The sequence below is a fragment of the Myotis yumanensis genome, unplaced genomic scaffold (genome assembly GCF_028538775.1).
Source record: "Myotis yumanensis isolate MYYU_CA2020_CCGP unplaced genomic scaffold, mMyoYum1.0.hap1 SCAF_4, whole genome shotgun sequence".
NCBI lineage: Eukaryota > Metazoa > Chordata > Mammalia > Chiroptera > Vespertilionidae > Myotis > Myotis yumanensis.
Genome location: NW_027223755.1, coordinates 81026793 through 81051903, shown reverse-complemented (window position 1 = coordinate 81051903; position 25111 = coordinate 81026793). Strand labels below are relative to the sequence as shown.

The window sequence follows — 25111 nt, the reverse complement described above, 5'->3', positions numbered from 1 at the left end:
TGTATTAAAGGGTTGCGGCATTAGGAAGGTTGAGAACCACTGCTCTAGAAACTGGAAAAGGTAAGGAAACGAATTCTCCCCTAGAGCTTCCAGAAAGAACACCACTCTTCAGACACCTTGAACTTAGTCCATTTCAGACTAGTGACCTCAAGAACTGTAAGATAATCGATTTGTGTTGTTTTTAGCCACTAAGTTTGTGGTCATTTGGTACAGCAGCTGTAGGAAACTAATGCAGAACCTGCTGGCTGGACCTGTAGGGCAGAGGCTTGACGCCAGACAGCTGCTACTGGCAAGACCCCGGGGCTAAGAGAGGCTCTGGCAGGATCTGCCACTTCTCTATGCCCCTAGGACTGCAGGTGAGGTGCCCCCAAAGCAGCCTCTGCAAAAGCCCCAATGCTGCTTTGCTCTACCTTATCTGCCTTCCTGCCCCCTCTCAATTTTTTCTGTTCTAATGACTCCACCACCTTGCTATGTGACCTTGAGCAGACCCTTCCTTTTGCAGGACCTAGATTTCTCTATTTGTAAATGCAAAACAGGGATGGACTAGGAGACCCTCTAGAGGCCTTCCAGGCCTGATACTGAGTCAGCATTTCCAGGATGTGATGGGCCTGCAGAGAGCTCTCAGATGATGCTCTTGAACCACCCTCCATCCCCAAGCCTCCAAAAAATCTTTACCAGTCTTTCCTGCTGCCACAAACAATGCACTTGTGTCCAAACACTGACCTCGGTTAAAAGACAGCGGGGGACAATGCTTTATTGACTTGGCACCTATGAATGGATGGTTATAGACCCCCACAGTTCTTTGCTATTGCAAAGTGGAGGCTCTGTGGTGGGGGCAGCATAAATCACAGATGCTGGTTCTAGCTGCAGGGAGGGGCCACTGTCCCTGCTTTGGCCCCTCCAGTCCCCTTATCCAGTCAAGCACCATCTGAGTCTGGGCCCTCATGGAACAAGCCAGGGCAACGACCCAGGTTCTTCTACAGTCCCAGGCAGGCTAAGGTAAGGGCTGCAGGCTTCTCCTGTCTTCCCTCTTCTTGGGGATCCCAAGATGGGTCCGGGGAAGGGAGAGACCCCATTTTCTCCTGAATCACCTGGATTGGGTTCCAGGAAGGTCGGATTAGGGGTGCTGTACCTGGAGCCCTACCAAAGAGAGAGTTAGAAGTCATTCCCTTTCCCCAGTTTTCTGTTTTGGCTGAGCAGAAAGTGGGAGCTCTCGTTGAATTGGGTCCACAACAGTTGATGGAATAAAGCCAGGCCATCCTATGCACGACCACACCATTTGGGCAGGCTCTCTCCCAGGCAAGGGGAGGGAAGGGCTGAGTGAACTGCAGTTGTCACAGGTCACAACAGCCGGCACAGAACACTGGCATCCTCGCTGTGGTCACAGTTGTGGGCATCCCAGCGGATATGAGAGCAGAGCAGAAGGGTGCTTTCGTCCCCACGGCACTTGACATTGTCCAGGAGGATAGGGCCTCGGCCTGGGCCAAAGTGGGCTTCTCCAGGGGCTGCTAGAGCTTGACCACAGCCCAGCTGGTGGCACAGGACACCGGCTGCCCTCAGGTCCCAAGCATCATCACAGACGGTGCCCCACCGCTGTCCTAGGAAGAGCTCTACACGCCCCTCGCATCGATGGGCTCCATTGGCCAGACGTAGGTGCCCTGTAAGGGGACAAGGCCGGGAGCTGGAAGGTGCTGGCCCATGCCACGCCACTCCCAAGCAAGGACAGGGAAGGGGTAGAGGAGGCAAAGGGTGTTGGCATGAGACACAGCACTGCCCTGGGAGCCCCTGGACAAGGGCAGACAAGTGAGATTAAAATAGGATGGACATCAGTCAGTATTCAGCCTCCAGATGGAAGAACATGTACAAGCCTTTGTGGGGTACTCTGGGCATGTTGGGTTGCATGTCTGCTCTCTCCTTAGTCCACTGTTCATAACCCCAGTACCTCAACTACAGGGCTACTCTCTGGAGACTGTGATTGTGTCCCCTGAAGTCATCAGTGTCTCCTGAGGTTATCATTGCCTACCCTCACCCCCTGGAATCCCCAGGCTAAGAGTAACTTCTTTCATTTCCCTCCTCAGGAAAGGAGCCCTATCCCCTCATTTTAAGCTACAGATTCCTTTAGCTTAAAACCCATCTCCCTCTTTCTGAACACTATACCTCTATTAATGAGACTTGAGACTAGCCCAAAAAGGCAAAGGTTCCAGGACATGGTAAAATCTGCTGAGCTACCTAACCCCAGGCTGTGACCTCTCCTGATCCTGGTCCTTACTATCCTGATGCCTCTACTTCCCTCTTAGGGGTTGTGGGTACCTACCGTCCCTGGGCCGAGGAGTGGGAACCCGGGTGGTCTCAGAACCATCCTGCTGGACTTGCAGTCCTAGCTCCTCTGGGCCTGGCTCATCAAGGACAAAGAAAAAGAGGTGGCTGTCACATTGGGGAACATGTTCCTTGAGGACAGATCACCTCCTACCCTCGCAAGGGAAGCCTGACCTAGGGACAACGAACTTTACTGGACCCCGAAGAAGCCCCCCCCACCCCCATCAGAAATGGTGATTGTACTTTTTTCACCCTGGGGCCCAAAGCAGAATCCTTTGTAGCCAACCCTTTGTGGCCAAGGCTACTAGGCCCCGGGGTTACCAAACTAGGGCGAATATATCAATTCCCAAACCAAGCAACGAACAGCATTTTAAAATGTGTAAGACCCTGCAAACACCCCTATCTTATTGATTCCTTCTAAACGGCATGGGGCTTGCTTCCAAAAGCTGATCAACTCTTCGTTTATTAGAGCTTTGGGGGTCCTTGACTCAGCAGAGCAGTAACACCCCAGCCCCGCCCTTGACAGGCTTTCTGAATTCATCCCTGGTCTCGTTCTCTCACGCCTCGCTCCGCACTGCGGCAGAACGCGGGCCCGGCCCCACCCCACACTCTCACTGCAGAAGGCTCCTTCCGGCGCCGCCCGTGCAGCGCAGCGGCCCTGGTGGGCGGGCTCCGCCTCTCTGCGGATTGCGCGTCCTCTCCGGCCCCGCCCACGGAGCACCGCCGCAGGGAGCCGCCACGCGCGGCCCCGCCCACGGTGCACCGCCGCAGGGAGCCGCCACGCGCGGGCCGGCCCACGGAGCACCGCCGCAGGGAGCCGCCACGCGCGGGCCCGCCCACGGTGCACCGCCGCAGGGAGCCGCCACGCGCGGCCCCGCCCCACCCGCGCCGCAGCACCAGCCTGCGCGCGGCCCCGCCCAGGGCTGAGCTGCCTCCGTGCGCGACCCCGCGGCGGGCTCACCTGAGCAGAGCGCTCCCGCGTCCTCGTGGTGGCCGCAGTTGTGCTGCCCCCAGCCCAGGTGGAAGCAGTCGCTCAGGCGGACCTCCGTGCCGGCGCAGCCCACGTTGTCCAGCAGAACGGGGCCGCGGCCGTAGCCGAAGTGACCGAGGCCCGTGGCGCCCAGGGCCGGCCCGCATCCTGCCTCGCGGCAGGCCACGCGCGCATCCGCGAAATCCCAATCATCGTCGCACACGGTGCCCCAGCCCCCGGCGTACATAACCTCCACGCGGCCGCGGCACGGTCCCGGGCCGCCCACCAGCCGCAGCCTCCCGCCTGCAGGGCGCACAGGCCCGGGGCCAGAGGGACTGCGCTGGAGACACCAGCTCCCAGGCAGGGCCCCAGCCCCATCTTTTCCCACCCGCCCCGGAAATCCCCGCTCTGCCACTTACTTTTCTTCCCCGCGACCCAGGAGGCTGTGGTGAACAAGGCTGTCTCCCTGGAAGGCAGGGCACCAACTCTTGTGGCTGCGGAGACAGGGCATCTAGATAGAGCATCTGAAAGGGACAAAGAGGCCTTCTGGCCTACAGCAGGGCATGGGCGCTCCTGCCGAAGTCCCCCAGCTGTACCACATCGGCACCCACACTCAACCTCAACTCTGGAGTTACCATCTTGCTTGGTGTGGTGGGGTCCTCTGGTAACTGGATTGGAATGAACCAAATCCTATTTCCAGGCGTTATCCTAATTTCAATCCCAATGATAGTTTCAACCCTAATTGTAAATGTACTTCTATCCTTCATTCAACCTTTATCCCAAACCTCTCACAAGGCCTCTTAATTCCCACCCTCACCACCAACCCAAATTTTACTTAAGAGCTTTGAAGAAATCGCTTACTACGTCTTCCCACCTTACCGAACTTTTCAGAGGTCTGGATTTCATCTCTTGCTCTCTGTCTGTTCCTCTGTCCTCTCACCCACCTCTACCATCCGGTCAAAAGCTCTGGCCTTCTAGTCAGGCCCCTTCCTATGGATCTCAACAGCCTTCTCAATTCCCAGCCCTACTCACCTTCCCCCTACCATTATAGCCTGGAGGCTAGCAGGCTCAAGCTGGGCTCCTTACCCTCTGGCTCTGTGGGCCAGGCCCAGTCCTCTCTTGTGGCTGAGGGTGGCAGTGCTGTGAGCGTCGGGGGCCCTAGAACTAGAGCAGGAAAGAAGGGAGCAGAGTCAGAGGCTGAGGTTCTAGTTCCTGGTCAGCCTTTGGCTGTCAGGAGGATAGAAGGATTTCTCTGAAGAAGACCACAGATTGTACTTCTAGAGCTGGGGGCTTAGCCCCATCTGGGGTCCAAGGAGGTCTGCCCCACTTTGACAATGGTCGTAATTCACTGGTGTTGTACAGGCGTACACATCGCAGTTTACACAGGACTTTCACAGACATGCTTTCCTTTCTTTCCAATGTTCTCAGAAACCCAATGTGTGTCCAAAATGGAGAGATAGAGAAGGTCTTGACCACAGGGGGAGGGCCATGCACAGTCCTGAGGGACTTGCAGAACAAGACTTGTTATCCCCATCCTACAGATAAAACAGGACTAGAGAAGGCAAAGGTCATGCTTGAGACCATGCAGCAAAGTTAGCCGTGACCTTGCCAGGGCTCACTGTGTGACCACGGGTGTGGCTCTGCCTCACTGGGCCTCAGCTTTCCCAACTGTAAACTGGAAATTATGGCCCCTGGTTTGCTGTGAGGCATGGGCAAGCATTTATAGCTTGTAGAGTGGAGTCCGTTTGTGAAGTGCCATTATTGGCCCTATTATTTGTATTTGCTCAAAAAACTTCTCAAAATGGAGAGGGGCCAGGTGGGGCGTTATAAGAGCATCAGGATTAAAGAGGGCTGCGCTAGGTAATTCTGGGGTCATACTTGGGCTGCGATGTAGTGTTTCTGGGGCAATTATAGAGTTCTATTATTTGGAAGTGCTCCATGAAGAGTACTTAGGATATGCTTGGAAATTCCTGGGGCATTTTTGGGGTACTGCTAGCTAGTTCTAGAGCAGTGGTTCTCAACCTTCCTAATGCCGCGACCCTTTAATACAGTTCCTCGTGTTGTGGTGACCCCCAATTTCATTGTTACAAATTGAACATAATTAAAGCATAGTGATGAATCACAAAAACAATATGTAATTATATATGTGTTTTCCGATGGTCTTAGGCGACCCCTGTGAAATGGTCGTTCGACCCCCAAAGAGGTCGTGACCCACAGGTTGAGAACCGCTGTTCTAGAGTGTTGGTAGAACAATACTCCAGTATTACACAGCTGTGGAGCTCACCACAAAGAGTACTGACGTTTCCTGAGGCACTTCCAGAGCAGCACTGAGATATTAAACGTAATTTCGGGGCCTTTCTGGGTTACTCTGGGAGACATCAAGGTAGCCACCAACCCCCCCTCGCCGCCCAAGCCCCACTTAGGCTCCTCCATACTGGACCCGGCCCGGTCCCGCCCACCGGCCACGCTCCGCCCCCGGAGCCCGCACCTGCGCAGAGCGCTCCAGCGTCCTCGTGGTGGCCGCAGTTGTGCACACCCCAGCCCAGGCTTGGGCAGGCTGCCAGGCGGGGCTCGCCGCCTTCACAGTTAACGTTGTCCAGCAGGATGTGTCCCGTGCCATAGCCGAAGAAGGCGTTAGTGGTGGCGGCCAGGGCCTCCCCGCAGCCCAGCTGGCGGCAGACCACGGTGGCGTCTGGCAGCCCCCAGTCATCGTCGCACACAGTGCCCCACAGGCCGCCGTGCAGGATCTCCACTCGGCCCTGGCAGGGGCCTGCGCCCCCCACCAGGCGCACACTGCCCTCGCCTGGTGACGATGGGGGCAGAAGAGGGGGCAAGGGGGCAAGGAGCAAATCCCACAGGGCGCTGCCTCCCATCACCTCCAGACCTATGCACTTCTACACCCACCCCACACCCACAGGGCATGGTGTCCCGGAAGCGAAAGTCCTGGAGGAGCGACTCATTCACCCCCAAGGCACTGTCTCCTCACAGCCCAGATTGGGGGTGGTTTGTGGGATCAAAGGACAGACTGGCTTTGACTGTGTCACTCCCTGCCTAAAAGCAACCCTCCCTGCCTTTGTCCATGCTCTCCTGAGCGTCTAGGTCTAGGTCGTGCTGCTTCCTCCTTTAACACTTGGAGTGCGGGTGAATTTCCCGCCAAAATATAAGCTGGCTCTGTCTTTTGGTTTTGTTCCATCCACCAAAAGGGTGGATTACAAACAAATATTTGGTAATACGCAGTTACAATCGGCCCGAGTTTACACGTTTCCCGCACTCCACCGCAAATCTATATGAACCGAGTTAAAGACGGCTCCCGCGGAGTACGCGCAATTCACGCGAGCCGACTTAACTCGTTTCCCGCACTCCAATTAAGACTGCAGTGAAAGCCTTCTGCCTGCCTAGGTGTAGCACCAACAACTCCTTCTCCAGGAAGCCCTGCCTGCTCTCTGATGGACTGGACACTCTTTCTCCTCCGGACTTCCCTGCCTTTTATCTGTTGTGCCTCTTTTAGATTGCTTTTCATTTTCTTGTTCTACATCATTATCAGCATTTCTGTGCATATCTGACTCTCCCATTAGATCAAGCTCTAGCGCTCACCTCTCACTTTCTCCAATCGTGTGCTGACTATTTTTAGTCATTCTACAGGAATGAATCCTCTTTCCCTATTCAGAAGGTGAGCAGCCTGAGGGGGTACAGGAGGCAGGATGGGGAGGAGGAATGACCAAACTCAACCATCAGTAATCCTTCTCTTCTCACTTAGGGTTGATATCAGAGACTGTTCTCTGGGTCCCTCTCCTAAGACCCAGGTGGCCCCCCACATTGCCTTTACTTACCTCTCCCATTCTGGGTAGTTGTAGGGGGTGCCCTGCTGGTTAACACTTTCTTTGTTGGGGGTTGCGTGAGCAAGAACTCTGGAAAGGAAGGGAGGATGAGAAATGGATCTTTCTGTTCTCCATCCTCACACCCACAGGTGTATAAGTAGCAGGGCATGGACCCCTAAGGTGCCTGCTCCTCAGGGCCTTTGGTCACACAAAGGATGAAAGCCAGGGATAGGAGAGGTGAAAGGGCCCCATGGGTCCAGGAAGCAGTAGCTCTAGAGGAGTTCTTTTAGTTCTTAAAGCAGCATCACATCACCTGGGAACTTGTTAGAAAGGGAAATTCTCAGGCTCAACCCCACACCTGCAGAAGTAGAAACTGGGAAGGGGCCACAATCTGAGCCTTCCAGGGGATTTTCTTGAAAATTAAAACCACTGCTCTCAAGGTCAAAGCCTCTCAGAGGTTTCTGCTGCAACTCTATGCCAAGTGGACCTGTGGCAGTGTTGACCCCAATCATCTGATTTAAAAAATGGGAAGGGGACTTTGCTGGAACAAAGTCCTACATGGAAGGAGTAATGTTGAGTTTTGACCAAAGTCACACACTGAGTTAGAAGCACCACTGGGGTCCAGGACTGTTGGCCAGCCTGGAGCTCTTCCCCAACACCATGCAATGCAGCCACTGGCTTGGTCTTCTACATGGAACAGTGTTACCGCTGGGAAGTCCCTTCATTTATCTAGCCTTCAGCCCTGCTATCTGACACAAACTGCCCTCCTAGGTCACAGGACTCTGCTCACCATCACACAGGACAGCCACATCCTCGTAGTGAAAGCAGTTGTGGACTCCCCAGCCTCGGCTGCCGCACTCACTCAGAGCAGCTTCCTGCCCACGGCAGTCCACGTTGTCCAGCAGGATGGGGCCTCGGCCCTGCCCAAAGGCAAGGGGCCTCGGCACAGGGAGCGCCAGGCCGCAGCCCAGCTGACGACATACCACATTGGCGTCCACCACGTCCCAGTCATCGTCACAAACGCTGCCCCAGGAGCCACCATGCAGGACCTCCAGACGCCCCCGGCAGCGGCTCGGACCCCCCACCAACCTCAGTTCTGTGGAGAGGGTTGAACTGGCACCTGGGGGATCCCTGGGTCCAACCTACAGGATGCCCATCTTGCCATGAAGTTATGGGAGCCTTAGGAACAGTCCCTCCTAGATCTCATTTCTCCCTTCCTTTATATTGGGGAGACTGGTGCAGTCCCTTTGGGGCATCTAAAACAATAGAGGTCTTCTGTCTGAGCATCTGAGTACCTGGGGTCGGAGTAGGGGGGGTGGGGAGGAAGGAGCAGGGGCACCTACCTGGAAAAGGCAGTGAGGTGGGCTGTAGGGCACTGGCTGAAACAGAGTGAGGAGAGCATTGGCCCCCTCTTCCATCATGCCCCTCCTCTTCACTACTCCTACTTTCCCCAAGTCTCACCTCTTTCCCTGACTGTCCCAGTTGGCCTCCTTGCTTCACCCTCTCCCGTTGGTCATGGAGCACCCAGAGAGAGCTGCCTAAGACAGATCTGTTTGTCCCCACTCCACTGCTAAATTTCTCAAACACTCCTCTTTTCTTATAGGAGTCCCAGCCCCTGAGCTTTCTCTACAAAGCCTTCTAGTATCTTCTGACCAGTCTCCTCTGGTCAATCATGCTTATTACAGCCCTAGGGAGCCTTCAAGACCCGGCTCAGAACCCCCTCCTCCAGAAAGCCTTCCTGGAGCCCTCAGCCAGAAGTGCTCTCTGTTCCTTCTGAGTCACTGGGCACCACATACACTCCCCTTTCTGGGCCTCCTGCTGGCGATGTGTCCATGCCTGTCTCATCTCGGTGTCCCGCAGAGCCCTCTGCCCAGAGCCTGTTATTCCTCGGATGCTCAGGAGCTCTGCTTTAAGTGTGTGAACTGGTTTGGGGGTTCATTGTGATTCCCCCCAAAGCTTTACCTAGATGAGTCCTTCTGCTTCGTGAATGTACATTCCAGGCACTGTGCTCACTGTTCTATGTGGCCTGGCCCACTTCATCATTAGGACAACTTATAAAGTAGGTAGGATTTTGCAGATGGGGAAACTTCAGGTTTAGTGAGGTTAGGCAACTTGCTCAAGGCCACACAGCAAAAGGTAGAACTGGGATTCCAACCGAAATCGCCACACTCGCCTTCCCCTTACAATTCTGAGTACGTGGCCTGAGAGGCAGGGAGGAAGCAGGGAAACTGGCCCACCAAGGGAAATTCATTTTTAAAGTTAGGATAGTCCCTAAGTCATTTGATTTCATTTATTCTACCAGCTTCCTTTCCAACAGCCATTAGTAAGCCCATCCCCTTTCCTTCCTTTCCTATTTCCAATGTCCCTTAACTGCCCATACTCTGTGCACATTGATCCCTCACCCCCAGCACTGAGCCCTCCGCTTCTCCAAGTCAGACCCTTAGCTCTAATCAACCCTGGACAGATGTCGGAGATGGAAAGAATGTTGGAAACCGCCTCATTTACAAACCACCTCCCACCATAATTTTACAGCTGGGAAAACTGAGAGTCAGAAAGGGAAGTGGTTGGGGTTAGCGGGACAGCACTCACCCAGTGGCAAGAGGAGGAGGAAGGATAGGGCTGGGGGGATAGGTGCAGGTACTGTACTCCTGTCTCCAGGGCTCCACCCCCTGCTCTGATCTGGTTGGGGACCAATTTGAATTTCTGCTTCCTTGTGTGTCCAGCCAGTCGTTGGCCTTTCTAATGGTTCCATCATGGAGCTGGTGAAGAAGTCACAGCAGGAACATCTGGAATTAAAAATTCCAAGTCACTTCTTCCAGCTGGAAGGTCCCAGTGAGAGCTTCAGGGGGAAGTGATATTTCCACTTGGGTTTGGCATTCTGCGTGGAGGCAGCAGGAGCAACAGCTGGGAGATGAGAAGGAAGGGAGCACAGATGGAAGCTAATGAGGAGTTAGGTCTGGCTGGAGCAGAGAGTGTGTGAAGATGAATGGTGGAGATGAAGTTGGAAGGTTGCCTGGGTCCAAACCCAGAAAGGCAGTGTACCCCAAAGGGTGGTGTTGGTGCTATTGGTGGCAACCCACATCAATTTAGGGGGAGATAAATGAATATTTATGGTTTTATTTTCATTGCTTATTTTTTTTAACAATGCCTTCTATTTATGGCAAAGGATCCTGGTTTTCCATTTATTGGAACAATATAAAGTTTCTCTTTAAAGTTAGTTTAAATCAGAAGAAACGAGTCAATTAAAAAATCAAGGAAATATAGTTCCTATGACTCACAAATATGCAAAAAAATGGTGAAGGGCTGAGAGAATAAATGCCATTTGGGATGCTCTGTCTTTTGGGGATGAGAAGCCCTTGAGGATTTGTTGTTGTTGTTAAATTTTGGGTTGAGGTATACAAATAAAAAAGTACTGAAGTCATAAGTATAGAACTCAGTGAACATTTACATCACGTAACCAGCATCCTAGAAACCCCCCATGCCTGCTTTCTTCACATACAAAACAGGGGTGGGGTGCTGGCTGAGGGGATAGTTCTGTTTTCAATATATTGAGAGTGCAGGTCCATGGATGCCCCTCCCAGCACAGCCCCCCCCTCTCCCATCTCTCCCTGGCTGTGCCTCGGCCCTGGCATACAAAGAGTCTGGTTGGGGAGAGGATGAAAACCTATCTGGATGTGGGCACGGGGTTTTCAATACCCCATTCATGGGGCCTAGGACAGCCCCCAGTGGAATAATCAGCTTTTGTCCTCCCTTTGCCTGGCTTGGAGACAGCTGGGAGATGGGAGTTGAGAGCTGTGAGTAGGGGGAACCACAGTCCAATCTTTGCTGAGGAGATCCATAGTGATGGGGGTCTGCCCCCCACTTCCTGGGCCTCAGGCCACACAACCTTCAGGCAGCTGGGACGCTTGCCTCCAGGTCAGGTCAGCCCCACCCATGTGAATATGGGACACCCAGTTTCTAGGGAGCCTGGCTGGGAATCCTCAAGTCACCCCACTGTGTCCCCTGCCACCCCAGGCTAGGGGTGATGGAGAAGGGCCCTTGATCCTGATCCCCACTGACCTCAAGTCCCAGCTTACCCAAGAGCTCCCAGTGGGCTCTTGGAGCCTGCCTACCTCCAGCTCCAAACTTGGCCCCAAGCCTGCTGCTGCCTCACTCCCTGGGAACCTTGGTCAAAGTGAAGGTTAACCATTCCCTGCCCTCTTTGAACTTGGCTCTCTAAAGCAGTGGTCGCCAATCTTTCGGACCTCACGGACCACCAGTGGTCCACGGACCACCGGTTGACGACCGCTGCTCTAAAGCACTCTCGCTCCCTCCCACCCTTCATGAGTACACCTTTTGCCCGGAACTGTCTCTTTAAGTGCAGGGCAGGCAGGCAGCATAACACAACTCCACCAGCTCCACCAACTACTACCTACTCTGTGTGACCCCACCTTGCTAAGTAAGACTCACTGTCCTCATCTGTAAAATGGGGTTAGTAATACACTTGCCTCTTACAGTTGTTGCTGGGTTAAATAAGTTTATAAAAGGGGTAGCTCAGTGTCTGACGCACTGTAAGTATGGCAGCTATTCACAGTCTTCCCATCTAGACTGTGAATCGTTGAAGGCAGGGACTGACTAGGTTTTATTCAATAGCAGTACCTGGCCCAGGATGGGTACACAGGAAATGTTTATTGAATGACTGAATGAAGTTTAGGGCCGCAGAATCATGGAATGAAGCAGCCAGAAGGGGTCTGGGAGATCATCAAGAACAACTCCACATCTGACAGTGGAAAACTTACCACACACACACACACACACACACACACACACACACACACACCCCATCACCACCAAGAGTGAAGAATTCATACCTGGGAGAATGCTCTGGGCTCTTTCTGTCCCTTCTTCTACAGTCAATCCAAGGTCAAATCACTTTTTCTGCCCCCAGAAGTTTAGGAGGGTGTAGGATCCCCCAAATGCAAATCAATACAGATCTCTCTTCCTTTCTTTCCAAAGCTGGAAGGTGAGCAGAGGCAACGTCTCTGTCCATGGAGCTGCTGGTGGCCCCAGCCTGTCCCCACCCAACCTTAGGGGCAGAGGGAGGCAAAGGGAGAGTGGAGGTGTCCTGCAAAGTCTGGAGCAGCCCTAGAGAAGGGGCATCCAGGCAGAGGAGGAGCTAGGGGGGGTGGGGGTGGGGGCTGGCTTGGACACTCAGGGCCAGGCAGCCCCTCCTTCCCCTCCCCCCAACTCCAGGTCTCAGGTTTCAGAAATGCCTGGATTGGTCTCCACCCCTTTGCAGGGCAGCCAAGCATCCCTGATCTCCTGTGATGGCGCTGATTCAACCCCTTAGTCCTGTTGCCTGGGGAGTCCCTTTTACCAAGACCTGCCCCACAGCCCACCTGGGGGCTTGGAAACATGGCCCCAGGGGCCAGAGTGTGCATGGTGAGTTTCCCACATAGGTGGGGTCTCTGATTTTGCTACTGATTTTATCTTACTGTGGTTCCTCTTGAGTTCTGGTACCTTTTGGGCCTTTGTAGTTATAGGTGGCAGGAAGTGTGGCATGTGGCTTATTTTATAGTTTATACCTTCAGTAAAATGCTGCACCTTCTCCCTGGAACCACAGAGCTGGAGGCCCTGCAGGGCGGTTCCCAAACCTGACTATGCATCCCATCATGCCCAAGGGCACTTTTTCCCCCCATGTGATTTTAATTTATTTTTTTAAATCCTCACTCAAGGATATTTTTCCATTGATTTTTTAGAGAGAGTGAAAGAGAGGAAAAGACAGAGAGAAATATTTTTTTAAATAAAGGACAATCTATTATTATTTCATTTATTTATTATTAATCATCACTGGAGGATATTTTTCCATTGATTTTTAGAGAGAGTGGAAGAGAGAGGGAAAGAGAAACATCGATGTGAGAGAAATACATCGATTGATTGCCTCCTGCACATGCCCTGACCAGGGCCTGTGGTGGGGAGGAGCCTGCAACTGAGGTACATGCCCTTGACCAGAATCTAACCTAAGACCCTTAGGTCCGCAGGCCGTGGCTCTATCCACTGAGCCAAACCAGCTAGGGCCCAAGGGCACTTTTAAAAATATAAACGGTGTCCCAGTGTCCCAAAAATGTATATACGTACTTTGAATAATTATAAAGGCAGTGTTTATTAAAATACATTTCATTTTCAATATTGAGCTATCAACTGTTAAAGTGCCTATACATTTTTGGGGGACACCCTGTATATAGATTATTGCCCCCACTACTTCTGTTCCAAAGATTCCGATCAAGCAGTTCAGGGATGAGTTCCCCCTAAAAGTGTATTTCTCAAAAGCCTCTGAGGCTCAAACATGTTTGGGGACCGGGGTTTAGCCAAAGCTGTTTATGTTCCCGGTGGGAAGACCAAGGCCAAGAGTGGAAAATGGAGACGCAGCCCATGCACCTAGAAGGACTTAGTTTCCTGACTCTCAGATCTCATCTCGCTCCCCACTTTTCAGAAAAAGAAAACTCTCCGATGGGAGGTCTGCCATCACCCTGCTCTCCTTCCTCCTTCTCTCCGGCCTTTCCTTCCTCCCTGGCCGGAGGAACCGCTCCCCCGCAGTCCAGACCTCATCTCCTTCTGCCTTCACAGGGACCTCCCTCTCTCCATCTGGGTGTCTTTTCCCTTCCCTAGTCATCTGCTCTTTCCCAACTGGATTCTTCACTTTGCGTTTCTAAGCACACTCTGCTCTCTATCATTAAAAGAAAACAACAGCCTGGCTGGTGTGGCTCAACGGTTGAGCATCAATCTCTGAATTCCTGGTCAGGGCACATGGCAGGTTGCAGGCTCAATCCCCAGTGTAGGGTGTGCAGGAGGCAGTCGGTCAATGATTCTCCCTCATCATTGATGTTTCTATCTCTCCCTCCCTTTCCCTTCCTCTCTGAAATTTAAAAAAAAAGCAAACAACAGAAAACCCTTCCCACCTGTGTTGGTTGGGTCTTCGGGTGCTGGTATCCCTGCCATGCTCTGTCACTGACTGGGAAACGCCCGGCAAGAGTGTGGTCTCCTCAAATGCTGCAGTGCTTCCGGAAGGTGCTGGACTGGAGGCTGTCAGCTGACTGAATTCCTCACATCCCATCAGCAAGTTCTTTCTCCAGGGCAGGTCTGAGCAGCACTTCTGCAAGGCTGCCACTGGCCTCCACAGCCCCTCCTCCAGCTAGTGCCCATCCCTCTCCTTCCATCACAGCCACACTTCTCTAAAGAGCTGTCTGCACACATCTCCATTTCCTTACCTCTCACTCACTGCTCAGCTTGCTCCAGTCTGCCTTCTGGCCTCACTACACTGAGGCAATTTTTCCTAAGGTCACCAGTGACCTTCATGTCATGAGATTCAAGGGCCTATTTTCATCACTTGTTTTAGTTAGAATATGAGCTCTGATATGATAACAGAGAGAACCTGTATTCTTCAGTTTTTGCTGTGATAACCCCTAAATTGCAATAGCTTAAAGCAGCGATTTTCAACCGGTGTGCCACAAGAATTTTTAAAACGGGCAAATACTGATTATTTAGTCAGGGGCTCGGACCGCTTTTCCTTGAGATTGTAAAATTTAAAAAATGACAACAGACAACACAACAATAGCTGTTAGGTATGAATGAATCAAAATGATTTTTTTTTTGTCAGATCGGCAAAAAAAAATTTTTTTTGGTGTGCTGCAGAATTTTAGTATTAATTTATGTGTGCCATGAGATGAAAAGGGTAGAAAAATCACTGGTTTAAAACAAAAATTACTTTCCTCCCATGGTTCTGCATGTTGGCTGTGAAGGTTCTGTTTCAGGCTGTGGGTTGGGTTCAGGTCTGTTTTATTAGCCTCTCATTCCAGGATCCAGGAAAGGAACGGCAGTTTCCTAGGGCATGCTCTTCCCGTAGAGGAGGCAGGAACCCAGAAACCAAACCAGGCCACACAAGCATATCTAAAGTCTGCTTTGGCATGATACACATCCCATATGCTCATATTTTGTTGTCTAAAGCAAGTCACATGGCCAAGCCTGTGATCTATCAGTGGGGCAGGGGAAATATATCCCTCTCATAAAGGGGAAGAGGAGAGGGAATGAATACCAGTATTTGCTGAAAAGTAGTATAATCTACCAGAAAATAACAGGCTTGAACAATATCCAAATTTATTTTTCTCTCTCACTTACAAGTCCTGGTAGGAGATCTAGAAATGGAGATCTAGAGCTCATGACTGTTAAGGATCCAAATTCCTTCTCTTTTATTGTTCTGCCATTCTTTTCTTTTTCTGAAGTCCTCACCCAAGGATATGTTTATTGATTTGAGAGAGAGAGAGAGAGAGAGAGAGAGAGAGAGAGAAAGGGAGAGAGAAAGATCAATGTGAGAGAGAAACATCGGTTGCCTCTTGTACATGCCCCAATTAGGGATTGAACCCTCAACCTAGGTATGTGTCCTGACCGGGAATCAAACCTACACCACTTCTGGTGTACAGGAAGATGCTCTAACCAACCGAGCCACTGGCTGGGACATTCTGCCATTCTTAACACAGGGCTTCCTTCTCATGCTCCAAGAGTGCTGCTCTAGCCTCTGCCATCAAGCTTTTATTTTAGCCAATGTATCAGTCAGATCGGGCTGTCCATCAAAATATCATAGACAATGTAGCAGAAACAACAGGAATTTATTTTCTCACAGTTCTGGAGGCTGTAAAGTCCAAGATCAAGGTTCTGGCAGGATTTGGTTCCTGGTGAAGATTCTCTTCCTGGCTTGCAGTTAGCTACCTTCTCACCGAGTCCTCACATGGGAGGGAAAAGCACTCTTTGGTGTCCTTTTTTTTTTAATATATTTTATTGATCTTTTACAGAGAGGAAGGGAGAGAGATAGTTAGAAACATCGATGAGAGAGAAACATCGATCAGCTGCCTCCTGCACATCTGCCACTGGGGATGTGCCCGCAACCCAGGTACATGCCCTTGACCGGAATTGAACCTGGGACCTTTCAGTCCACAGGCCGACGCTCTATCCACTGAGCCAAACCGGTTTCGGCGGTGTCTCTTCTTATAAGGGCACTAATCCTCTGGGACCATGGCCCCATCCTTATGACCTCATTGAACCTTAATTACCCCTTAAAGGCCCTATTTCCATACAAGGTCATATTTGGGTTTAGAGATTCAACATAAATTTTAGAGGACATATTCAGTCCATGAAAGAAAATTGAAAATGGAAAGAAAAGAGAACCAGAGGGCATGCTCAAGCTTTTTCCTTAGAGGGTATGACCACACCCTTCAGCTTGTACCTCATGGCTAGAACTTCGTCTCATGGCCACAACCCAGCTATGAATTCCATTATTGCAAAGAAGAGAAAGCAGATACCAGTGGACAACTACAGCTTCTGTGTTATCCTTGTATTACTCGATATCTCAGCAGCATTTGATACCCTATTAGTGACAGTGCTTCTGGCTACAAGTAACAGAAAACACAAATCAAAGTTGCTCAAAAAGGGGTTTTATCTCACTTAACAAGAAGTCAGAGTGAGCCCATTTCAGGACTGGTTAATTCCGTGGAGTGACATCATCAGGGGCCCGGGTCCTTCCTATCAGCCTACTCTGCCAACATCAGCAAGTTGGCTGCTCTTCTTCTTCTTCTTTTTAAAATATATTTTATTGATTTTTTAACAGAGAGGAAGGGAGAGGGATAGAGAGTTAGAAACATCGATGAGAGAGAAACATGGATCAGCTGCCTCCTGCACACCCCCTACTGGGGATGTGCCTGCAACCGAGGTACATGCCCTTGACCAGAATCAAACCTGGGACCCTTCAGTCCGCAGGCCGACGCTCTATCCACTGAGCCAAACCGGTTAGGGCTTGGCTGCTCTTCTTGGTGGCTTTCCTCATGGCTCAAGATGGTGGCCTCAGTTCAGAGTATCTCATGAACAGGACAATGTTCAGAGCCAGAAGAGGGGAAACATCTCTATCTTGTGTCCTGTTTTAAAAGCTAAGAAGACTTTCCCAGAAAACCCCCAACAGATATCCCCTCATGCCTTGTTGGCTATATCCAGTTACTTGCCCATTGTAAAGAGTGACAGGCAAGTGGAGGGGAGCCCTAGGCTCAATCCCCGGCCTTCTTCTCTGTCCGTACTCCCTCTTTAGCAGACCTCGAACAAGCTCAAGGTGTATGACTCTTTGGTTTTGAGTATATTCACAGAGTTGTACAACCATCACCATTACCTAATTCCAGAACATTTTCATCACCCCAAAAAGAAACCCTGTACCCATTAAAAGTCAATCCCTCTTCCCATTCCCTCAGGCCTTTGGCAACCACTAATTTACTTCCTGTCTTTATGGATTTGCTTATTCTGGACATTTCAGATAAAGAGAATTTATATATTCCTACCTAGAATATATAAATAACTCTCAAAATTCAACATTAAAGAACCAAACAATCTAGTTAGACTATGGGGAAGCCATAAAGAGACACTTTACCAAAGGGTACGTTCAGTTGGCAAATGAACACATGAAAAGATAGTCAACAGCACTCTAGCCTGTTACTCTCCCACTCGCATCCTTGAGTGGTTTCTCATTAGAATGAGATCTAAAGGCCCACAAGGTCTTTCATGAATTGGTCCCTGGCTGCCTCTCTGAATTCATCTCCCTCCACTCCCTCTCATTCATTCTGCTCAGCCACCCTGGCCTCCTTGATATTCCTGGACATACAAGCCTGCTTCTACCTCAGGGCCTTTGTACTTGCAATTCCTTTGGCCTGGAGCTGTCTTTCCCCAGGTATTTGCACAACTCACTCCCTCACCTCATTCAAATGTCACTCCCTCAGAATGTCCTTTTTTGACCACCTCTCCAAATTAGCAGTCCCCATCATTCTCCATCCTCATAGTTCTGTTAAAAAAAAACCAAAAACGATGGTCCTGAAACTTCAGCACCACACCCCTGACTAGCAGGTGAGCAGAGGTCTAAACACCAGTCAGTCAAGCACTTACACAGAGTCTTGGAAAGTGTTCAAATAGTCTTTTGCTCTAAGTTCAAGAAACATAGTCTGTGCAGCTTGACCCCTGAGAAAGGTACACAAGTGCCTTTGACCTAGATATTGGCGGTTACAACATGGTCATACCCAGAGCTGGCAGGGAATGTGCCCCACAATCACCGGCTGGTAGGGGATATAACATGAAGAATACTCCCCCCACTTGCTGGATTAGTGTGGACATCAGGGACAAGGAATATAAAGGCCAGGTGTGTTCAAGGGGAAGGGGAGAGACAGGCATGTTCCTATAAGGTCGGCAGGAATAAAAATGGGTTTAATATACATACTTAATATACACATTTAAATATACATACTTTTGACCCACAAATCTACTTCTAAGAATTGATCTTACAGAAATATCCATGCAAACACGGGAAGATAGATATTCAAGGAAGTTCAAGTTTGTAGCAGTGGAAACATTGCAACCATCATGTTCAGCAAGAGGATACTGCTTGAATAAACTGTGGTGTATCCATATAATGATGTTCTATTGCCATAAAAAATAGTGATTTTCAGCATGAAAGGTGTCCCCACATCTTGTTATGTGGAAAATCAATTTGCATAATAGTGTAGAATATGATTCCCATTCTAAAATATATTTTTAAAATGAAGTTTTTCTTTTGGAATAATTTTAGGTGTACAGAAAAGTTGCCCAAAAGCTACACAGAGTTCCTACATATTCTTTATCTAGTTTCCCCTAATGTTAACAACTTTTTTACATAACCATGATACATTTGTGAAAACTGATAAATTCACATTGATACATTAATGTTAACGAAACTCCAGACTTTATTTGGTTAATATTAATAACTACCTGTTTTCCCACTCGCGTGCTTTTTCTGTTCCAGGGTCCAATCCACATTGCATTTAGTTCGTGCATTTTGTAATGCTTGTATATATGCCCAGAAGAAGATGCCGGGAAGGACTCACCACAGACTGCTAACAATGGTTGGGGCTGGGAGGGAGTGGATTTCCTTTTACTTTAGGCACTTACTTTTTTTTTTAAATTTTGTTTTATTGCTTAAATTATTACAAAGAGTATTACATATGTCTCCTTTTTTCCCCCCGCTTGACATTCCCCCAGCCTCCCCTACCCCCCAGTGTCTACTACAGCGGGAAGGCTGAAGAGGGTTAGGGGGCGGGAGGGAGGGGTAAGAGATCAACCGAAGGACTTGTATGCATGCATATAAGCATTACCAATGGACATAGGCACTTACTTTTTAAGGTAATTTTTTAACGCTCTATAATAAAAAGCCAAAACATTGTACAAAACTTTGAAAATTATCAATCTTCCTTAGCAGTAATCAAGGTCACATAGTCTGTCAAGTGGGCTGAAAATTTTATATATTATTTGACATTTAACAATGAGATAATGAAATATTTCCCACATACTCCAGAGCCCCTTTCCATTTATATCCCTAAATTTCCTTTCACTTCACCCACTGAACAAAGCAGTATAACAAATCTTAGTCCATTAGGGTCCCTCCAGCAAAAGTCTGACTACAGAATTAACGAATGGTGGCGTGTACATAGGCATGTCTGGCAAATTCCAGCTGCCCAATTTGTCTCTATTACATGCCAGCTGTTTTGTCTTCACAGGGCAACAGGCAGAAAGGAAAAGTCCTATATATATATTTTTTACACCAACTTCTTTTTATTATTGAATTTTGAAATCTTTCACAAGATGATTAAAAAAACAAGAAAAAATAACCAAACCAATAACATGACAACCACAGCTGATGTAATTTTCCATTGTTCCCAGTCAGCTCCAAACCTACTGTGTGCAAAGCCCATTTCCATGCACCTAAACAAGATACAGGTTCTGAAATCCTTTATTCTAGTTGTAGCAGCTTATTATGCAGGTACAGCCAAACACACAAAGCTTCAAGACAGAATGCTCACAAACTTTACAATGTGGGCTTTGAATTTCAAATATGGGAACAAAAGAATCCACGTGAAACTGATGGGAACCGAGCACAGATGTCCAAGACTGAACCTTGGAACTTGAGTATAAGTCTTGCTTCCTCAAGTGCTTTCCTCTGCTACTGAACAGTCAGATGAAAATGTAGAGCTTTGTAGTTAGTTTAAATTATACACTCTGTAAATACTATACCAATTTTATTTTATTTAAAAAAAATACTAGAGGCCCAGTGCACAAAATTCGTACACTGGTAGGGTCCCTAGCAGCTGCCGGCTGCCGGCTGCTGACCGGGACCTCCCTTCCTTCCCCCAGCCAGCCCCGCCCCCTGGTAGAACTCCCAGATGAAATCCTGGTTGAGGCGACAATTTGCATACTATGCTTTTATTATATAGGATATTTTTATTGATTTCAGAAAGGAAGGGAGAAGGAGAGAGAGATAGAAACACCAATGATGAGAGAGAATCATTGACTGGCTGCCTCCTGCATGCCCCACAGTGGGGATCAAGCCCACAACCCTGGCATGTGCCCTGATGGGGAATCAAACCATAACTTCCTATTTCATAAGTCAATGCTCAACCACTGAGCCACACTGACCGGGTGGTACTGTACCAATTTTAAAAGTTACACATAGCCGAAGCCAGTTTGGCTCAGTGGATGGAGCGTCAGCCTGCGGACTGAGGGGTCCCAGGTTCGATTCCGGTCAAGGGCATGTAACTGGGTTGCGGGCACATCCCCAGTGGGAGATGTGCAAGAGGCAGCTGATCGATGTTTCTCTCTCATCGATGTTTCTAGCTTTCTATCTCTCTCCCTTCCTCTCTGTAAAAAATAAATAAAAATATATTAAAAAAAAAAAAAAAAAAAAGGACAGAGACCACAAGGGGGTGCACCAAGAAAGCATAAAAGATGCGGAGACAAAAAAACATGACAGAAATGGAGGATATGGAGCTAAGAATCGCAATTTTGAGGGCTTGCCATAAATTTGTGCAGAGCCTCACGAAAACTAATGAGACCCTCGATGCTACGATAAAGAAATTAGAAAGTAAGCATACACGGACTGAAATAAAGAATATTATACCCAATAGCAGACCAGAGGAGCACAAGAATCAAACCAAAGATTCGACAAAAAACACCCAATTGGAAAAGCAAAATGAAAAAAGAATCCGAAAGTGTGAAGATAGTGTAAGGAGCCTCTGGGACAGCTTTAAGCGGACTAATATCAGAATTATTGGAGTGCCAGAAGATGAGAGACAGCAAGATATTGAAAACCTATTTCAAGAAATAATGGCAGAAAACTTCCCCCATCTGGAGAAAGAAATGGACTTACAGGTCCAAGAAGCGCAGAGAACCCCAAACAAAAGGAATCCAAAGAGGACCACACCAAGACACATCATCATTAAAATGCCAAGAGCAAAAGACAAAGAGAGAATCTTAAAAGCAGCAAGAGAAAGAGACTCAATTACCTACAAGGGAATACCCATACGACTGTCAGCTGATTTCTCAACAGAAACTTTGCAGGCCAGAAGGGAATGGCAAGAAATATTCAAAGTGCTGAATACCAAGAACCTACAACCAAGAGTACTTTATCCAGCAAAGCTATCATTCAGAATTGAAGGTCAGATAAAGAGCTTCACAGATAAGGAAAAGCTAAAGGAGTTCATCACCGCCAAACCAGTATTATATGAAATGCTGAAAGGTATCCTTTAAGAAGAGGAAGAAGAAGAAAAAGGTAAAGATACAAATTATGAACAACAAACATGCATCTATCAACAAATGAATCTAAGAATCAAGTGAATAAATAACCTGATGTACAGAATGAACTGGTGATTATAATAGAATCAGGGACATAGAAAGGGAATAGACTGACTATTCTTGGGGGGAAAAGGGGTGTGGGAGATGCGGGAAGTGACTGGACTAAAATCATGCACCTATGGATGAACACAGTGGGTGGGGAGTGAGGGTGGAGGGTGGGGTGGGAGCTGGAAGGAGGGGAGTTATGGGGGGAAAAAAGAGGAACAAATGTAATAATCTGAACAATAAAGATTTAAAAAAAAAAAAAAAAGTTACACATAGACCAGGAAATGTCCACCTGTTCATTTGAATTGACCAGACCTTCCAGGGGGATGGCTGAAAACCAACCAGGGCACATGGGTGCGGTTTACTGATGGGCTCACTGCACTCTTGATCCATGGTGGCTGCTGCTTTCCTCATCGAAGCTGTTGCTTTAGGCTCTGCGTCTCTGCCTGCCTCTCGAGCCCCGAGTGCCGTTGAATTCCTGGAACTCTACTTCCTCTGTGTCTTCGATGATGTTCTGGACTTCTGGTCTGGATGGCAGAAGGTCTTCTAGTTCAGAAAGCTGGCCGGGGTTGATCCAGTTGTTTTGAGGAAACTGCACATCAATCTTTATGTAAAGGTCACCTTTCATGAAGGGATTACAATACTGTGGCATTCCTTCACCTTGAGCCACATGGACACACGCTGGTTAATGTCTTTGCCAGGGGGGTATTTCACCACGATCTGATGTGCATCACGGTGCTTGAATGTGAACCGAAACCTGCAGAGGGCTTCCACAGAGGGCTTCCTGCAGAGGGCTTCCTGCAGAGGGCTTCCACAAGTCCTATCTTGTATGTCATGTGCAAATCGTTGCCATCCCTCTGGAACACCTCATGTTCTTTCTCTTGTAGCAAAAAAACTACATCTCCTGACTCCACTCCTGGGGTCTGGTCTGCTTCCTCAGTGGATGTAATTCTCCGTCCACTTGTCATGCCTTTGTCCACATGGAGAGCCAGTGGGGCACAATGGACCCTTATTTGTACCTGGCACTGGGTCTGGGCCTGCAGGGTGGTCCTGGGTATAGTTCTTTAGAATTTTGCCAATTGCATCAAGTAAATGTTGATGTAAGAAATGTCCAACTTTGTAGAAAATTTTTATAAGAATTTATTTGATTCAAACTTACTATATATGGCAGGGAGTCAGATCTCAAATGCTCCCTGTTCTTTTTCTTCAAAAGTCTTAGCTTCCTTAGCCTTTCCATATAAATTTTAGAATCAGTTTTTCAGGTTCCTCTCTTTCTCTCTCTCTCTCCCCATCTCTCTCTCTCTCTCTCACACACACACACACACCTGTTGGAATTTTTATAGAAATGATAGATTAATTTTGGGGAAAATATCTTTTATGATATTGCATTTCCCATCCATGAATATGGACTATCTCTCTTTGCATTTAGGTATTTTTTGATGATTTTCAATAAAGTTTCATAAAATTTTCTTCAAATATCTTACAGCTCTTTTGGTTTGCTTTATGCCTAGTAACCTCGTATTTTGTTTCAGCAGTTGCTTTTGAAAACTTGTTAATAGCCTTTTTCTGAAATTGGATCCCATTGTCTTCTCTTTCACTTGAATCTGACTTAGAGAGGGTTTATTTTTTAACTTTTTTATTTTTAAAATATTTTTAATTGAGAGAGAGAGAGAGAGAGATTGATTGATTGTTGGTCCACTCATCCAGTGGCTGATTCTTGTATGTGCCCTGACCAGGGATCAAACCTGCAACCTTGGCTTATCGAGATGACACTCTAACCAACTGAGCTCCTCTGCCAGGGCGAGAGAGGGTTTGAAATTCTGTTTACCCTTTACCCAGATTCAGCAAATGTGACCTTTTGCTACATATGCTCTCTCTTGTATCGCTTTACACTTGTGTAAATACGTGTCTATATATGTATGTATACATATACACACATACATATATATATATATCCGTACATATATCCATGAATGCTTTTTTTCTAAACACTCGGCATCATCCCCTCACATCAGGAGGCACCTGAGGTCAGTTTATCCCATTATCCCACTAATGGTTAGTTAACTCTGACAATATGGCTAAAGTGTGTCTGCCAGATGTGTCCACTATAAAGAAACCACTTAGCTTTGCAGATGCCGCCGCCCCCCTGAAGCCGCCCATGACCAGCCATAGTGAACCCCACCCTGTTCTTCGACATCGCCGTCAACGGAGAGCCCTTGGGCCGCGTCTCCTTCGAGCTGTTTGCAGACAAAGTTCCAAAGACAGCAGAAAACTTCTGTGCTCTGAGCACTGGGGAGAAAGGACTTGGTTATAAAGGTTCCTGCTTTCACAGAATTCTTCTGGGATTTATGTGCCATGGTGGTGACTTCACACGCCATAATGGCACAGGCAGCAAGTCCATCTATGGGGAGAAATTTGAGGATGGGAACTTCGTCCTGAAACACACAGGTCCTGGCATCTTGTCCAAGGCAAATGCTGGACCTAACACAAACGGTTTCATCTGCGCTGCTAAGACTGAGTGGTCGGATGGCAAGCATGTGGTCTTCGTCAGGTGACAGAAGGCCTGGATATTGTGACAGCCATGGCGCTTCGGGTCCAGGAATGGCAAGACCAGCAAGACGTGCTGACTGTGGGCAACTCTAACAAATTTGACTTGTGTTTTATCTTAACCACCAGACCATTCCTTCTGTAGCTCAAAAGAGCACCCCTTCACCCCGATTTGCTTGGAATGTTCTATAATCTTTGTGCTCTTGCCAGTATATTGGGTTCCATAATTTCCTTATCCCTTCCCAGTCTGACTGGATTGCAGAGTTAAGTTTATGATTATGAAATAAAAACTAAACAGTTGTCTGTCAAAAAAAACCCCCAAAACAGCACTTAATCCTTTGTAGTTAATAAAGAATCTTTAGAGAGAAACTTTGAAACTATGCATACAAACTCCCATCGACTAGGCTGATTGTGGTAAAACATACGTACCATAAAAGTTACCATTTTAACCAATTTTAAGTGCACAATTCAGTACATTCACATTGTTGTGCAACCATCACTACTATCCACCTTCAGAACTTTTCCTCCAACTTTCCCAAGATATAAGTGACATATAACGTTGATTTGATACTTATATTGCTAAATATCATCACCGTAGATTTAGCTAACATCTCCATCACGCCATCAACTAATTTTTTAACATGCACGGATAATTCTTGCCCGAATCTATTACTATGATGATTGCAAATGGTTATTAGCTGGCATTCTAGTGTAAGGAAATTTCAATTTTACAGAAAAAGTTTTCCCACCTATG

The 25111-nt window shown here is 48.4% G+C and overlaps 1 protein-coding gene and 1 pseudogene across 1 annotated transcript; one reads left to right on the top strand and one right to left on the bottom strand.

Annotated features, from left to right (window-relative positions):
* Positions 1–785: 785 nt before the first annotated feature.
* SSC4D (scavenger receptor cysteine rich family member with 4 domains) lies at positions 786–14125 on the bottom strand. The gene is made up of 12 exons (XM_070411534.1): positions 14043–14125; positions 11955–12099; positions 9694–9890; positions 8448–8483; positions 7895–8200; positions 7117–7194; positions 5775–6089; positions 4373–4450; positions 3706–3780; positions 3278–3589; positions 2315–2392; positions 786–1658 (listed from the first exon to the last, which is right to left on the bottom strand). The coding sequence occupies exons 3-12, from the start codon at positions 9857–9859 to the stop codon at positions 1342–1344; spliced, it is 1761 nt and encodes a 586-aa protein (XP_070267635.1). The 5' UTR covers positions 9860–9890; positions 11955–12099; positions 14043–14125; the 3' UTR covers positions 786–1341.
* On the top strand, positions 9858–24437 carry LOC139009461 (peptidyl-prolyl cis-trans isomerase A pseudogene; annotated as a pseudogene).
* Positions 24438–25111: the final 674 nt, after the last annotated feature.